Here is a 17069-nt window from a genome sequence, read left to right on the forward strand (position 1 = left end):
AATACGAATGACAAACACAGACACACACACACACACACACACACACACACACACACACACACACACACACACACACACACACACATACACCAAGTCTCACAATTGCCATGTGTGGGGATTGGAACTCCTAACTAACTAGTACATCACACTACAGCATTACACCGTTATAGCGCACGCCATGGAGATTACTGAGTTACTTCTTCCCCAAAGGTGTATTTCAATGTGAATGGCATCAGCAGGCTTGCGAAAGAAGGGCAATGAAGGTTGTAGTGACTGTGATTGACCTCAAAAGCATTGATCCCTGCACAGACAAACAAACACACACACAAACATCCACACTTGCCATGTCTGGGAATAAAACTCCTACCTGACTAGTTTACTGTACTACAGCATTACTCCATTATAGGACACGCCCTAGAGATTACTGGGCTATTCATTCCCCAAAGATGTATTTCAAAGTTAATGACTGTGAATGGTCTCAAAAGCATTGTTCCCTACACAGACAAACAAACACACACACAATACACAAACATCCACACTTGTCATGTCTGGGAATAGAACTCTTACCTAAGTAGTTTATCATACTACAGCTTTACACAGTTATAGGTCATGCCATGGAAATTACATGGCTACTTTTTCCCCAAAGGTGTATTTCAAAGTGAATAACAGCAGACTTGCCAAAGAAGGGCACTGGAGGTTGTAGTGATTGTGAATGCAGGTTGAAGTGACTGTGAATGGCCTCAACAAAAGCATTGCTCTCTACACAGACAAACAAACACACAAACATCCACACTTGCCATGTCTGGGGATAGAACTCCTTCCTAAGTAGCTTATCACACCACAGCATTATGAAGTTATAAGTCACTCCACGGAAGTTACTGGGCTACTCCTTCCCCAAAGGTGTATTTCATAGTGAATGACAGCAGGCTTGCCAAAGAAGGACACTCAAGGGTGTAATGACTGTGAATGGCCTCAAATGCATTGAGCCCTACACAGACAAACAAACACACACACATCCACTCTTGCCATGTCTGGGAATATAACTCCTACCTAACTAGTTTATCACACTACAGCATTACACAGTTATAGGTCATGCCTTAGAGATTACTGGGTTACTCCTTCCCCAAAGATGTATTTGAAAGTGAATGACATCAGCAGGTTTGCCAAAGAAGGACACTGGTGGTTGTAGTGACTGTGAATGGCCATAAAAGCATTGCTCCATACACAGACAAACAAACACACACACAAACATCCACACTATGCCTGGGAATAGAACTCCTCCCTACCTAGTTTATCACACTACAGCATTATGCAGTTATAGGTCACACCACAGAGATTATTGGCTTTCTATTTCCCCAAAGGTGTATTTCAAAGTGAATGACATCAGCAGGCTTGCCAAAGAAGGGCACTGGAGGTTGTATTGACTGTGAATGGTCTCAAACGCATTGCTCCCTACCCAGACCAACAACCACACACACAAATACACAAACATCCATACTTGCCATGTCTGGGAGTAGAACTCTTACCTAACTAGTATATTACACTACAGCATTATGCAGTTATAGGACACACCACAAAGAGTACTGGGTACTCCTTCCCCAATGGTGTATTTCAAAAGTGAATGACATCAGCAGTCATGCCAAAGTAGGGCATTTGACATTGTAGTGAGTTTGACTGGCCTAAAAAGCATTGATCCCTACACAGACAAACACACACACACGCAGCTGCCATGCCTGGGATTAGAACTCCTACCTAACTAGTACATCACGCTACAGCATTACACAGTTATAGGATGCGCCATGGAGAGTACTGAATTACTACTTCCCCAAAGGTGTATTTCAAGGTGAAGACATCAGCAGGCTTGCCATAGTAGGGCAATGGGAAGTGCAGTGTGTGTGCATGGGCCAGAACCCATTCATCTAGAGGCAGACACACCACACTAAGGCACACACAGGTTTATATTCTGCAGGCACGTGTATACAACTACTAGATGACTACTGACTTGTACAGCCATGTTGTACAGTTAGCACTAGCACAACAGACACTAAAATGCTGAGAGATTTCAGATGCAAATGTCTACAATGATTGACATTTGCACATCATGTGGTTTTAGCCAATTGGATGTGTGCTGGGTGGGACAGGCCTCATGATGGAAGGCTCTTTGTCACTGTCACTCTTTTCCACACATCTATGTATGTGTACTTTTGGCCTATTATAGTGCGTTGTCCTTGGACATATGTATGTATTCCTATCCAATGTTTGTGCAAAGCATGACTGGTGTGTAATGAGGAGTGTATGCACTAACATCTGTGACTGTCAAATATGCATGGTCCACTGTTGTTGCCAGACATGGGCTTCATTTTGTTAAGTGTGCGAGCATGCCCAGTATGACCTTTCAGTATTTTGTTGTCTAACATGGCCTTCGTGTCTCTAAGTGTGGGAGCATGCCCAGTATGACCTTCTGTATTGAATGTGTGACTCCATTCTAGGTACTGTGTACTCCAGTGCAGACTTTTGTGTTCTACACCTACAGCTAGCAAACCGTTTCTGCAGGATATGTGTAGATCAGTTGACAATATGGGGTCACGATGGGCAAAGGATTGTGGATTACTGTAGGTAATTGTGTCTGTGCTGCTTCAGCTATATGGTCCTGGTGTTAGGAGAGATATTCAGACATATGTACTGTTGTACACTGTGATGTTTTATGTCATCAAGTACTGTCAGGTAGACATATTTGCTTGCAGTGATGTCCTGGGGAATACAGGGTGCATGCAGCTGTGTCCAGTATTGTGGTCAGCAGCTTACATATTCGTGCACACTCATGCCATTCTGGAGGGGAAGCTGCAGACACTTGCTGCTGGGTTTGTGTAAATGGTTCAGCACATTGGTACAGTGGTGGCAGAGTATCCCATGCTTGCACATTGATTGACGTGACAGTATGGCCATATCTTGCTGTGGCTATGCCTCACAGCTGTACAGATTCATACAGGTTACCCGGAGGCAGGCGTCATAATTCTGGACTTTACCACTACACATAGCGGTTTACGAGTAGGTTTGTAGCCACCCATTCTTGTGTTTGCAGCAATGGATAGTATGTGCACACGGCTGAGTTTCGGACTTCACACACTCCATGCCGCTGATGCTCCCAACCCCCCCCCCTCTATTATGCTATCCACTTCCACATATTATGCGAAAATTATCTGATAATTTCCCTATAGTTATCACCTCATCACATCAGTAATTTGGTGTTGGTCCACAGTTCATACAGTAGGACATGGTAGACATGTTACTGTGATTTGTCCACATGGCCTTGCATTTGGGTTCTGTGGACTATGTTATGTTGTTATTTGGGAGTCCATGACATAACATACATTGGCAGTATGGGTGAGACATAGGCCTTTGGCAGAGGACTGTAGGTCATTTTGTAGTGATGCAGGCCAGCTGTAACAGGCCATTGCATTCTGTCAGTCCTACAGTCCCAGACTGTGATACACTATATTCCCCTCGAGTGACAGAGTAGGTGCACAAGGTGTTCATGCCAATACTTTCTGTCAGTATTGCTCCAGTGGTGTGGATGCTGGCAGGGTGCTGCTTACATGCTAGGGAACCACCTGCATAGGACACCTGCTCTGCATGGTGCATTCTTTCGCTATTGCCACACACAGGTGGGGGTCATACTGTACTCATTCCCAACAGCAGGGATATGGTGGTGGGGTGAGCTGGGTGCATGTGTGCTACGGACACTACTTGCATCTGACTCACAGATGTGCATGTGGCATTCATCCTATGCTGGCTTATGCAGGGACATCAGCTGTTTCTCAATACATCATTCCTATTACCTTTGTGGTCTGCCATTGCTTGGCCAGATGACATTCCCTACTACAAACCCAGATAATGTGCTGCAAACCTGTATGTACAACTCCAAGGGTGTGTCCATTTGACAGTTACATATTATACACTGTCTGTCTGGGGTACTTCCCCCTGTGTACTGCTTGTATATCTGGGCTGACATTCATGACATGTCCATCTTTCAGATGGTGACACATATTACTTCCAAACATTTACTATGGCTTACTGCTGAATTGTGTTATACTGGGAAGCATTGTGTTTGGCACTGCAATTGTGAGAACATGGCCCTGTCATCGGCAGTACTAGGCAATGGCCACCAGGACAAACCTCACCATGCATACATACTGACCACTCTCACACAATATACAACACACACCAACCTAACACACGCAGACCTGCATAGTGTACACATGCTACAATCTATCCTGCTACCTTGGCCAGCTCAGGTAATCTGTGCTCCATTGTTATTATATCTACACATACATGTTACTACATTTCTACATAGGATTGGGGGGCACACCTGTGTGTTACTACGTGTCTACATCCGATTGGGGGGTAACACCTTACTGTTACTACATTTCTACATAGAATTGGGGGGTACACCTGATTGTTACTACGTGTCTACATAGGATTGTGGGTGGGTCACACCTGACTGTTACTACAATTGTACATAGGATTGTGGGGGGGCACACTTGACTGTTATTACATTTCAACATAGGATTGTAGGGGGCACAGCTGACTTTTACTATGTGTCTACATAGAAATGGGGGGCACACCTGACTGATACTATGTGTCTACATAGGAATGGGGGGGGCACATCTGACTGTTACTACATTTCTACATAGGATGGGAGGCCCACCTGACTGTTACTACTTGTCTACCTAGGATTGTGGGGGGGGGCACACCTGACTGTTACTACAATTCTACATAGGATTGTGTGGGGGCACACCTGACTGTTGCTACATTTCTACATAGGAATGGGGGGGTACGCCTGACAGTTGCTACATTTCTACATAGGATTGGGGGGCCCACCTGACTGTTACTACGTGTCTACGTAGGATTGTGGGGGGCACACCTGACTATTACTATGTGTCTACGTAGGACTGTGGGGGGGCACACCTGACTGTTACTACAATTCTACATTGGATTGTGGGGGGGCACACCTGACTGTTGCTACATTTCTACATAGGAATGGGGGGCACACCTGACAGTTGCTACATTTCTACATAGAATTGGGGGGCACCCCTGACTGTTACTACGTGTCTATGTAGGATTGTGGGGGGGCACACCTGACTGTTACTACAATTCTACATAGGATTGTGGGGGGGCATACCTAACTGTTACTACATTTCTACATAGGATTGGTGGGGGGCACACCTGACACTTGTACACATTTGTTATGGCTGTACTGGTATGCCAGGGACTCCATTTCATTCTGTATTCTAACCTATCATACTGACTAGGGGAATATCAGTGTACTACAGGTCTTAGGTTTGATTGACGTATATTTCAGTTTTTGACTTCTTACCTTTCAGAACTAATATCCCACTGCCTGACCTGTTGTAGTCTGTTTGTGTAGGCCTGGGGGGTGTTACCCATACCCATCACTCAGAGGCCTTAGCACAGCATTTGTTTGTGTTTGTCTACACCTGTCCTGCTGGCTGAAACTGTTGTTGGGTATGTGAGCCTCCCTGACTGGCATGTGTGTGTGTCATATGGAAATGCATGTGGCTCAGCACATTTCCTACAGTGGGTTTTGTCACCTTGTCTAGTACTGGCTACTATGATGACACCAGTAGTTGTTACAGATCTCATGCTGCCACTATAGGTGTCTACTATCTGATGGCATCCCATTCAGCCTCCCAATTGCCTTGCATGCTCAGATCCATACCATAGATACAAGTGACAACACATACTACTCCATTCTGCAATTGGTAGGAAGAGTGACTTACCTTGTGGCTGTGCCAGTATTGAAGATGGTGCTGGAAGGGCTGACTATGTAGGATGCACATAGTACACTCCATATAAATGGTTCAGCACAGGTAGTGTCATGTTTGGCATCCATTTTACTGTATCTGAGAGTCAGAGAGAAGTGGCATTCCCTGGGTCCATACTGTGCCAAGTGTATGCGCTTTGCGTTGCCTCTTTGCCAAGGCCAGGCCATACTGGGCATGCCTCCTTCTGCCTACTGGGGCAGACTCAGGTTGCTCCTCCTCTGAGTCACTCTGTGCCTGTGCAGGCCTTGGCAATGGTGGGGGGCTGTGTGACCCTGCCCCATGATGTTCCTGCTGCAGCTGTTTCTGCAGCATCATATTGTGGAGCATGGCACATACAATGACAATTTGGGTACATGTAGATGGTGAGTACTGCAAGGCTCCACCGAATGTGTCCAGGCACCAGAACCATGACTTGAGCATCCCAAACACACGCTCTATTATGATTCTGGTCTGTGCATATGCCTCATTATGGAGTTCTTGTTCAGGTGGGTGTGCATTTCTGATGGGTGTCATCAGCCACAGCTCCAGTGCATAACCAGCACCCCCCACTAGGTGACCATAAGGGATGTCCCCACTGGCAAATCTCTGGTACAACTGTGTCAGATGCCAGATGTGGGAGTCATGATAGCCTTCAGGGGAGCCAGCAGACACATTCATTATAATGTGCTGGGCATCGCACATGATCTGGCAGTTGATGGAGGGGAAGCCCTTGCGGTTGATGTAGACCCTACCCTGCTCACTGGGTGGTGCTTTGATGCATATATGTGTACAGTCTATAGCACCCACTCCCTCAGCGTATTCTGCTATTTGGTGGAAGAGACACATATTGGTGCCCAACACCTCATGGGTGTTGAGGAAATATACGTGCTCACCGGCATGTGCTGACATGGCATCCAGGAACTGATGGAGTACCCTGGATGCTGATGCCTGTGATATCCCCATGATATCCCCAGTTGGCCTTTGGAAGGTACCTGTGGCTAGCATTCTTAGGCCTACATATACATCGGTATCCATTGGGATGGGTTCCCCTCTGTTAGTTCTATGTGTCAGTTGTGGCCGGCAAAGCTAAACAATTTGCTGGAGGAGTTCCATGTCCACCCTATAGTGCTCCACTATCTCCAGTTCATATAGCCCCTGGTAGGTTACCCTGGGTCTGTACACTCTTTTCTGTCTCCTCATTGTTGGTTAGTCAACAGCATTCTCATTCTCACCACCCACAGCCTCTTCCACATGTTGATGTATGATAGCTGCTGCAACCCCTATCATTTTGTTGCTTTAGTTTGTTAAAATTTCCCCACTTGTGTACACTGGTGGTGTAGAGTATGTGGGAAAAACAGAGGGAAAGGTGTTTGCATAAGTTATAGTAGTGTGCTGGGCTGCTGCCTGTGTAATTGGTTGATTCTGATACATTTCACTTGCCAGCTATGCTAGCTCTCCTAGATTACCTTCCTACTGCTGTTTTCCCTTCCCATTGCCTTCCTGTTTAAGCCCGGGGGCACACCACGCAAACACAGTGCTCAAATGTGCACAGTGCTGCTACTTCCTGGTTTACTTTTTTTTTTTCCTTTAAAACCTGGTGCTCAGCACGCACACCTGCTTAGGCAATGTAAAGAGTGCTAGGCAGCTGCAGACACACCCCCTTGCTTAGCTCTGCTAAGCTAAGGGCAAACCCGAGCCACAGGGCTCCAATATGCTTACAGTATGCCTGACACAAACCATTATGATGTCAGCTAACTCTAAGGCTTGAACCATGCTATTCTTGCACTAACTCAGTTGGGTGCTGGCTAGCAGTGAGGGGAAATCTGGGATGCAGTATCATTCCCCTCATTTGCATAGGATTGCCTGCTAATGCAGTTACAGGTCCCACACTGAGCCTTCCTCCTTAGCAACCACTATTCATGGACCATGTTGTCATCTGCCTGCCATTGAGTATAATCGCAAAATAGTGATTTTGGTTAGAATGCTTATTTCAGTTTTGTTTTTTTTTCATCCCGATCCTGTTTGCGCACAGCTGTAACTACACTTAAACAGCAGAAATCGGTAAAAAAAAAATTTTTTTTTCCAACTGTTTTCCATGCCAGTGGCCATATATTTGGCCATTGGCATGTTTTACACATAGTATACACCCTTTATTTGGAGCTGTCATGACTCCGTTTTGTAGTTTGCAGAAATGTACTCGGTTACTAACCAAGTACATTTCTACACATTACACTAGTCCTGCATGGCTGGATGACAGCTTCCTGAATCGCAAATTCACCTCATTTGCATAGTTTTCACCTGCAAATGGGGTAATTTGCATACAGGAGCTGTGTCCCTGCAGGAGTAGTGCAGGAGTGCTTGTGCATACCCTGGAGCTTATTCCTGGATTGCACGGTGGCCATATTGCTTCCAGGAGCACCTGCACTATTCCTGCACACCATGCAGAGCTTGCTGAATCCTGGGGAATATGTCTGAAAAAAGAACATCGACAACATACTAATAAGCAGGGAGAGTTGTTGAGTTTGTGATCTTGTGAAAAGTCAACTTCAAGTGATTTTGCAGGGTGGCAAGCCCCCCCCCCAAAAAAAAATGTTTATATAGATGAGAGAAATCTCTAAAAAAAACAAGGGCTCACTGCCAGTGCACACTGATATATTGTACCCAGCAGTGAATTACAATGAAAAAATACTGATCTATGTTATGTGCCAGACAGATGTGCATCTAGGTTGCACTGCTTAACACATTCCATTGGTGGACACTATGTTCCATACAGCATCATATTTCCTGATTGTGTCTGCCTTTACTTCTCATCTGTCAATTAAATATGATTAGATCAAATATTTTCACACAAAAGTGTTATTGATCATTTGCATTTTAGGTCAACATATTTAGGTTAATTATGTGTCTGACAAATGTGTATTCGAGCTAGATATATATATATATATATATATATATATATATATATATATATATATATATATATATATATATATATATATATATATATGTATAAATATATATATGTATATATATATATATATATATATATATATATATATATATATATTATATATATATATATATATAGATATATATATATATATATATATATACATATATATAAATATATATATATATATATATATATATATATATATATATATATATATATACACATACATACAATTAAATTATATTTTATATATGGGTCTGTATCATATGAGCGAATCGCCCAAATTGTGAACGCTCATAATATCGAACGTACCAGACATCGAAGTGCTTTTTCTGAGATTGCAGTATAGTGAAGAATGGGATATTTCCCCTTTCCTCAGTGTAGTGCGATCTCGGAGTTGGAATATATATTTAGCGGGGGGTATAAGGGGCACAGACCCCCACAATAGGAAGTCCGAGGTCTGGTATGATCGATATTATGAGCATTCGCAATTTGTGCGATTCGCTCATATGTTATAGACCCTATATATATAAATATATATATATATATATATATATATATATATATATATATATATATATATATATATATACATATATATATATATATATATATATATATATATATATATATATATATATATATATATATATATATATATATATATATATATATATATATATATATATATATATATATATATATATATATATATATATATATATATATATATATATATACATATAAACCTCCCCCTCTAAAGTGCTTGACAGGTGTTGCATTGAAACAGGGCTTACAATGCAAGTACACATATACACCACCTCTAGTTACAGCTGACTGTAAAGTCAGGTACCCATCCTTGGGGCTCCTTGATTTAGTGGCTTTTTAATTAATAGTTGCCTACTTCATAGATGTAGCATCCATTACATGAGATGTTTAGGGCCGTTTAGGTAAGTGGCCTACATATCATGTATGTTGTTTTTTCATGACTATTCCTGTTGCTTAACCGATTAATGTGCACATTTATAAAGCATGTATTTGATTCAGGGAACATATGGTGCGAACTGAGCACCAATACCCAATTACATGTAGTTAACAGGTTAAGGTAGAGATGCTAATTTGTATCACTGTTACCTGGACAAGGCAGATGCAATGTTATCATGTGCATGCAGGCAGAGTGGTATTTCCTGATGGAAAGGATGCATGTGTAACTATCATGCACTACATATTATTGCATTCCTACTCAGTTTGATGAACGCTGCTTCCAGGGCACTTATGTTTTGTTCCTATATTATATGATAGTACATTAGCTAAGACAGGTAGACAAAACAGTGGTGCAACCCATGTTTCTGCTTGGTACAGAAACCTGGGCAGTGAAAGAAGAAAAGTTGAGAAACCTAGAGGTCATGGAGATGAAGTTCTTGAGATCTCTGGTAGGATGTACACTATGGACAGATGGATAATTGAAAACTCCATAACAGAAGCTAAATAAGCTCCAGTTACAAAAAAAAAAAGTCTAAGAAAACAGATTATGGTAGGTTCAGGTGCAACTTTGGGAGAGCAGAATATTGTTTGGTGGAGAGGAACTGGGGAGAGGAAGAATTCAAGAGGAAGCAATGATGTCTAGAAAAGATGTGGATGGATTGCTTGACAGAAGACCAACTTGACTTGACTGTTGAAGAAGATAGGACAGCACACTGAATTGAGAGAGGTGGGGGCAGTTGACATAATGTTCCAACTCTGTATAGAAAGTGTGAAAAAAAGGGACTGATGATGATGATGATGACACTTTGGCGCTATACTATTTACTAGTATTTCAAATTCAGTAAAGTACTTGTCAAACTGCTTACTGTGGGAGTTCATGGAGCTGATTTATTTTGCAGTCTATGCTAAGCTGGAATTATATCAAGCTATATATGAGGATATAATTTGCTAAATATTCATTATTGCTTAAGTCTTATTCGCCAAGGCACATACACTAACAGCATGTTCTAATTTTCTCATTTTCCTCTCCCCTATTTCCTTTATTATGTTTATTTTTATTCTTTCATTTATTTATACTTTTCATGTCAGCTTGCTATACTAGAGCAGTGCTGCTATGCAGTGCTCTTCAGAACAAATAAACTGCCCGTATGCTACATAACACACAGTAGTGCTTGCTCACACCAGGCCATACCATATATATATATATATATATATATATATATATATATATATATATACATATATATAGGTTTTAATTATTTATGGTACCATTGTATAAGTTCATGAATCTGACTGCCTTTCTTTGGGCAGTGTATCTGATTGCTCTTATTTTCTCATATACTGCATCCCCTCTGTTACTAAGCTCTTCCTTACCACTCTGTCTGTTCCATGCCTTTTCAGATCACTCTTTCATGCTGCACTTTATTTCCCCTCTTCTGGCAAACTGTTCAAACCTACTGTAACCTCTTTGTGAATAAGTACTCCCTAAGAAGTGTTCTAAATGCCTCCCTATTGAAATGTCAGCAGAGAGCTGAAAAAAAAGACTGAAAACACAGGAGAAAATCTTGAAAATCACTTTTCTTTTTAAACTTCTTTTTAAAGGTGGATAAGCCCCTCCTACTCCCAATAAGGTGGGGGTGCCCCCCTTCTGAACTTATATATACCAACTCTGAGAGTGCCATACCTCAGAGAAAAAGGAATAGTCCAATAAATGTCATCTTGGACTTGGTATACAGAAATCTGATCTTTTGGACATTCAGACTCCTTATTTTGGGGCTCTGTCTAGCAGGTTCCGACATTTAAAATGGTTACCATTCTGGATCATATCGCTTACAACTTCCATTCAAGTACCTTCCTGCCATACCTTTCATGTTTCCTCCTTCATCCTATTATTATTTAATAAACAAATACATTAGCATTTTTCTTCCTATTTGTAAAATGTATATTTCCTATTATGACCTTTCCATTTCCATTACTATTCTACTTGTATCTTTTTGCACACTGACAGCCAGTGCTTCCTACATTATTGTGCCCAGCCTTTAATGCTGCATATAGTATTCTATACACACCCATGGCAAGTTCCCTGAATTATGGGAGCATGTCCTCAGCATACACTCCACTGTCAGTGTATACAACATATTGTGTGCCTTAATTGCTTCAACATGTCCGTTTACCTGGTTTAACTTAGGTATTATACAATAACAGTTCATTTGAATTCAAAACAGCCCAATCAGCATGCCTATTGCAAACTGAACATGTAATACCACTAAGAGAGTAAAGTCTAGCTGCTAAAGTACCATTGAGCGGCTGGACTTTCTATTGGAATTGACTGAGGAACAGAGCAAAGCAGAAAATAAATCAGGTATGTTCTCAAACATAAGTAGACAGAAACATGCCTGATTTTTTTCTATTGCTGTACTATCCCTCATAAAATCTCAACAGAGAAAAAAAAGCAATAGAAATGATCATTTCTTCATTGGTTCTACTACACTTCACTGATGTACTACGAAAGCATGAAGATGCAAGTCCCACATGCATGCTCAGTACACCAGTAAAGAAGTAAAAAGGCAGAGGAACATTTCAGTGCCCTTATTCAAAGACATTATTTAAGAATGGACATGCTACATTTAAAGAAATCCCAATCTCTCCGAGCCACACACTCCTAAACCTTGTCACCACAATAAACAGAACATGCTGGAGGGATAGATTCCTGTCCCAGAGACTTCCCTTGCTCTGGAATAGGCTTCCCATTCATGTCAAGCAAAGTTCCTCATTAGTCCTCTTTAAGAGAAATCTTGATGATTGGATGGGAAACAGGAAATTCACCCTGGGGATCACTGCTGTGGCTCTGCTCGACAGGGGCACAGGAAAATAATTTTCTTGGGTGGCGAAAGCCAGGGTACCTCATTTGGCTAGGCTTGTATAGGCCCTAGGGCAGACAGCCTAGTACATACCTATGAACCTAAGAAAGGCAAGCAACTTCTTTATTAAATAATGGTATTGTAAAATAGCTATAATCCACTCTTGGGTGTGGGTATATCAGAATTAACCCTCGTGATTAAAGCATGCCAACCATGGATAAAAATTGATATACCCATACCCAGTCATGGATTATTGCTTAATTATAATCAATGCTGCGTCATTTATTTCCCCATCTCTTCCCTTTCTATAGTGTTGATCCTGTTATCCTAGCACACAGCATGGACCCAGAGTACATCACTCCACTCACTTTCCTGCAGCTATGACTTATGTAAAATGTGCTCCTCAGAAAAAGCAAAAACTTTACAGCTGCTTCTGCATTATCACATATCAAAAACTGATATATTATGTTTATGTTTTCTTTACTGCAAACTGTATGAATGCGAAACTGTAATATTTGTTTGACATACTTTTTGGAGAGGTCTGTCTTAACATTTGAGGCATATTGTTGGGAGTCACTACGCAACTTATTTTCAATAGTAGTTAGAGCTGTCCCTCTTCCCCTAAACCCTTCCCATCATCATTATATCTTTCTATATCAATGCACTGAAACATTGAAGGGCAAAGGTTAACAGGATGATATCCTCCACCTTAGAAAAGCAAAAATATTTCAGCTGTTTCTGCATTATTACCTGATGTCAAAAAGTGATGTACCATGTTCATGTTTCTTAAATGCAAACTGTATGAATGAACTGTAGCATTTGACTGGCATGCTTTTTTGGAGAGGTCTGTCTTAATATTTGAGGCATATTGTTGGCATTCACTACATAACTTATTTATTTTATTGAACATTTTTGGAAGATGCGAGGAGGTGAGCACTTGATTCACTAATTCAAGTCCAAGAGGAGTGCAGGACACAGTTATCTATGACTATCATTATGCTTTTATGTTGTGTGTAGCCATCGCAGAAGGCAGACTCAAAACACGCCTGATTTGAATAATAAATGATGTCCTTATCCCTGCCTTTTGAAGATAATATAGACTGTTCAGACACATATTCTTACTTGTAGTCATAAAAATTTTTAGCAGGTATTTTTTAATCTTATTTTTTTCAGGTGCAGTCTCCATTCCTTTTAATATACCCTACGGGCTATATGGAACTTGGATGTTTGGAAGAGCAGTTTGCAAATTTTGTATAGTAACAGACTACACAGCATGCGCAGCTTCAGTGTTTAACATTGTTGTTATCAGTTATGATCGACACCTGTCTGTCACTAATCCGGTAAGTGTTAATGCACAGTCATTTGATATTACAGCACATTTTGCAAACAAAGTAGCACAGTAATCCATTTTCAGTGGTTTCATTGAAATGCATATTATTTTTTTGGTTGGGTTTTCCCCACGAAATGTAATTTTTTAAAGACGTTGTGGGTAAGTGCATTTACTGTCTACATCATACTCAGTTAAATACTAATGACATTCATTGCAAAGCAACTATAAGCAGATCAAAAAATAGTCTGTCAGAGAGTTAAGTACGATAAAATGATTTTATGGAATCAACTCATATTTTATTTAAGATCTTACTATAAGAGTATTAGTACTTTATGTGGTTGCATGATCTATCTTTTGCCCTCTGAAAATTTCAAAGAAAATTCTGCAAAGTTTATGCAAATTGACATAAGTAAAACAGTTATTTCTGTTAATTAAAATACAATTCTTAAATCTTATTTAATGGTACAGTTTTATCTTCAGAACATTATGCATATTTCTTAAAGCTACCCATTTTCATCAGGGATGTATTTCCTTTTTCTTTCTGCACTGTGGTATAGCAATGCATACATGCTGGTTGAATTGTCATGACAAGATGCATAAACTAATTGATGAACACATATATATATATATATATATATATATATATATATATATATATATATATATATATATATATATATATATATATATATATATATATACACAGAAAAAAATGCACACAAATAAAATCCTTGTAAATAAGAAAACTTTTAACAATACTGCTCAGACAAGCTCCACGTGGCTTTACAGAGTGGTCCTAGCAGCAGGGAACTCAGAAAAGTGACTACCTTCTGGATTTAAGTATCATTGCTTTTTTTTCACTTGAAATAGCTTCTGTAGCTTACCTTGAACTAGCCTGAACTGTTATTTAACTGATTGCTGCATTATTTTAAAATCTGCACTTAAAGTTACATTTTAGTCGAATTTGATCAAAGGTTTGCTTGTTTGTTTGTTTAATTTAACTGTGAAGGCTGCCCACTAAAGTGTGCTAGCCTGTGTAAGTAATTTATCACTGTTTCTGCATTTTCTGTGTGTTTCTACCAAAAAAACAAAAAAACAAAAAATAATCCTTGTTTTCCCGCCTTCCTCGACTAGTTTAGACCAGTTTACAGGCATTGCTGTATTCTGGGCTGTGGTGTAGTTCCTGTGTTGTCCATTACCTTACTTGGATAGAAGGAAGTTTCTTTGCTCACCAGTGGGAGTGGGAAGCCTTGAGCAGCCTACCTGTCCTTGGGGGAAGTGACCTCAGCACAAGAAGCTGTAGTAATTGGTTGTTTGGGACCATTTCCAACTCTTTTGTAGTTCACTGTTTAAAATCCGCCTCTGGGCATTTTTTTCTGGCTATACTGTTCAGACAAGCTCCACGTGGGTTTACAGAGTGGTCCTAGCAGCAGGGAACTCAGAAAAGCGACTACCTTCTGGATTTAAGTATCTTTGCTTTTTTTCACTTGAAATAGCTTCTGTAGCTTACTTTGAACTAGCCTGAACTGTTATTTAACTGATTGCTGCATTATTTTAAAATCTGCACTTAAAGTTACATTTTAGTCGAATTTGATCGAAAGTTTGCTTGTTTGTTTGTTTAATTTAACTGTGGAGGCTGCCCACTAAAGTGTGCTAGCCTGTGTAACTAATTTAACACGGTTTCTGCATTTTCTGTGTGTTTCTACCAAAAAAACAAAAAAACAAAAAAATAATCCTTGTTTTCTGCCTTCCTCGACTAGTTTAGACCAGTTTACAGGCATTGCTGTATTCTGGGCTGTGGTGTAGTTCCTGTGTTGTCCATTACCTTACTTGGATAGAAGGAAGTTTCTTTGCTCACCAGTGGGAGTGGGGAGCCTTGAGCAGCCTACCTGTCCTTGGGGGAAGTGATCTCAGCACAAGAAGCTGTAGTAATTGGTTGTTTGGGACCATTTCCAGCTCTTTTGTAGTTCACTGTTTAAAATCCGCGTTTGCACGGCATTGCGCGGTCGTACGCATAGTGCAGCACCAGTTAAACAAGGTTAAACTTTTTCTGGCTCCGCCAAGTCTGTTCTTCAAATTTTCCGAAGCTCTACTCTTAGTATAACCAGACTACTTACTGTATTATAAGCCTAGCACTTGTTCTCAATACTTCTCTACTAAGTAAGCACTCTCGTACTGAGTAAAGCACTACATCTACTTACCACCCCTGTGAATACCCACTTCCCTTAAAGGTATACCACTCCCTTATACTGTTCTAGCATGTCGAGTGGTAGATTACTGGCATCGTCTCCAGTTCAGCTGGTCAATCTGGGCATCTTGAGACAATGCTACAATTGTCTCATGTACACAGACAACCCTCTCCTCCTCCCAACAAACACAAATACATGTGAGAGATGCAACTATATAGCCAAACTGGAGGCTGAACTCTCTCAACTCAGGGCTGGCATGACCAGACAGTGGGAGATGGCAACCACACACACAACAATCCCAGTCCCACATAGACCTACCACAACTGCAAACCAAACACATAAAAACACAAAGACATACTCGGAGGCTCTAATAAAAAACTTACCAAAACAACAGAGGCTCCCAAAGCAGACATTCAAAAATCCACCACCTCAAAACAAAACACATGCAACACATACTTCAATAAATCAGTGTGTCGACCAATCGCAGCCCTTAAGGCCAAACACCTTGCCTGATACACTAGTAATAGGTGACTCCATAGTCAGACACACTGATGTCCCACTGACCAGGCTGAACAAGGAGAAGGTGTCTGTGAGCTGTCTATCGGGAGCTAGGATCTGTCACATAACACACGCACTCAGGTCACTCCAAAGCAAGTACAAATATGACTCCGTCATTGTCCATGCTGGTGTGAATGACCTGAGACGTACCTCCCTGGACTACATGAAAAGAGACATAGAGGAGCTCTCCAATTATGTAGCACAGGCTGGTATGACCCTGACCCTGAGCAGCATCTTGCCCTCACCAAGAATGATACCACAATACAAAGACAAGATGATCAGCTTTAACAATTGGCTCAAGTACTGGTGTCATTCTAAGGGGATCCAATGTCTGTCTGCCTGGGATGATATGTTGGACAAGCCACGCTG

The 17069-nt window shown here is 40.9% G+C and overlaps 1 protein-coding gene across 1 annotated transcript in view; it reads left to right on the forward strand.

Annotated features, from left to right (window-relative positions):
* LOC122797034 (histamine H3 receptor-like) overlaps positions 1-17069 on the forward strand; it is a 406192-nt gene that overhangs the window by 82175 nt on the left and 306948 nt on the right. The window contains exon 4 of the mRNA XM_044065806.1: positions 13797-13963. Coding sequence (XP_043921741.1) covers positions 13797-13963 — 167 coding nt within the window. The remainder of the gene's footprint in view (positions 1-13796; positions 13964-17069) is intronic.

The sequence above is a fragment of the Protopterus annectens genome, chromosome 3.part0 (assembly GCF_019279795.1).
Source record: "Protopterus annectens isolate FY-2018-M chromosome 3.part0, PAN1.0, whole genome shotgun sequence".
NCBI classification, from domain to species: domain Eukaryota; kingdom Metazoa; phylum Chordata; order Ceratodontiformes; family Protopteridae; genus Protopterus; species Protopterus annectens.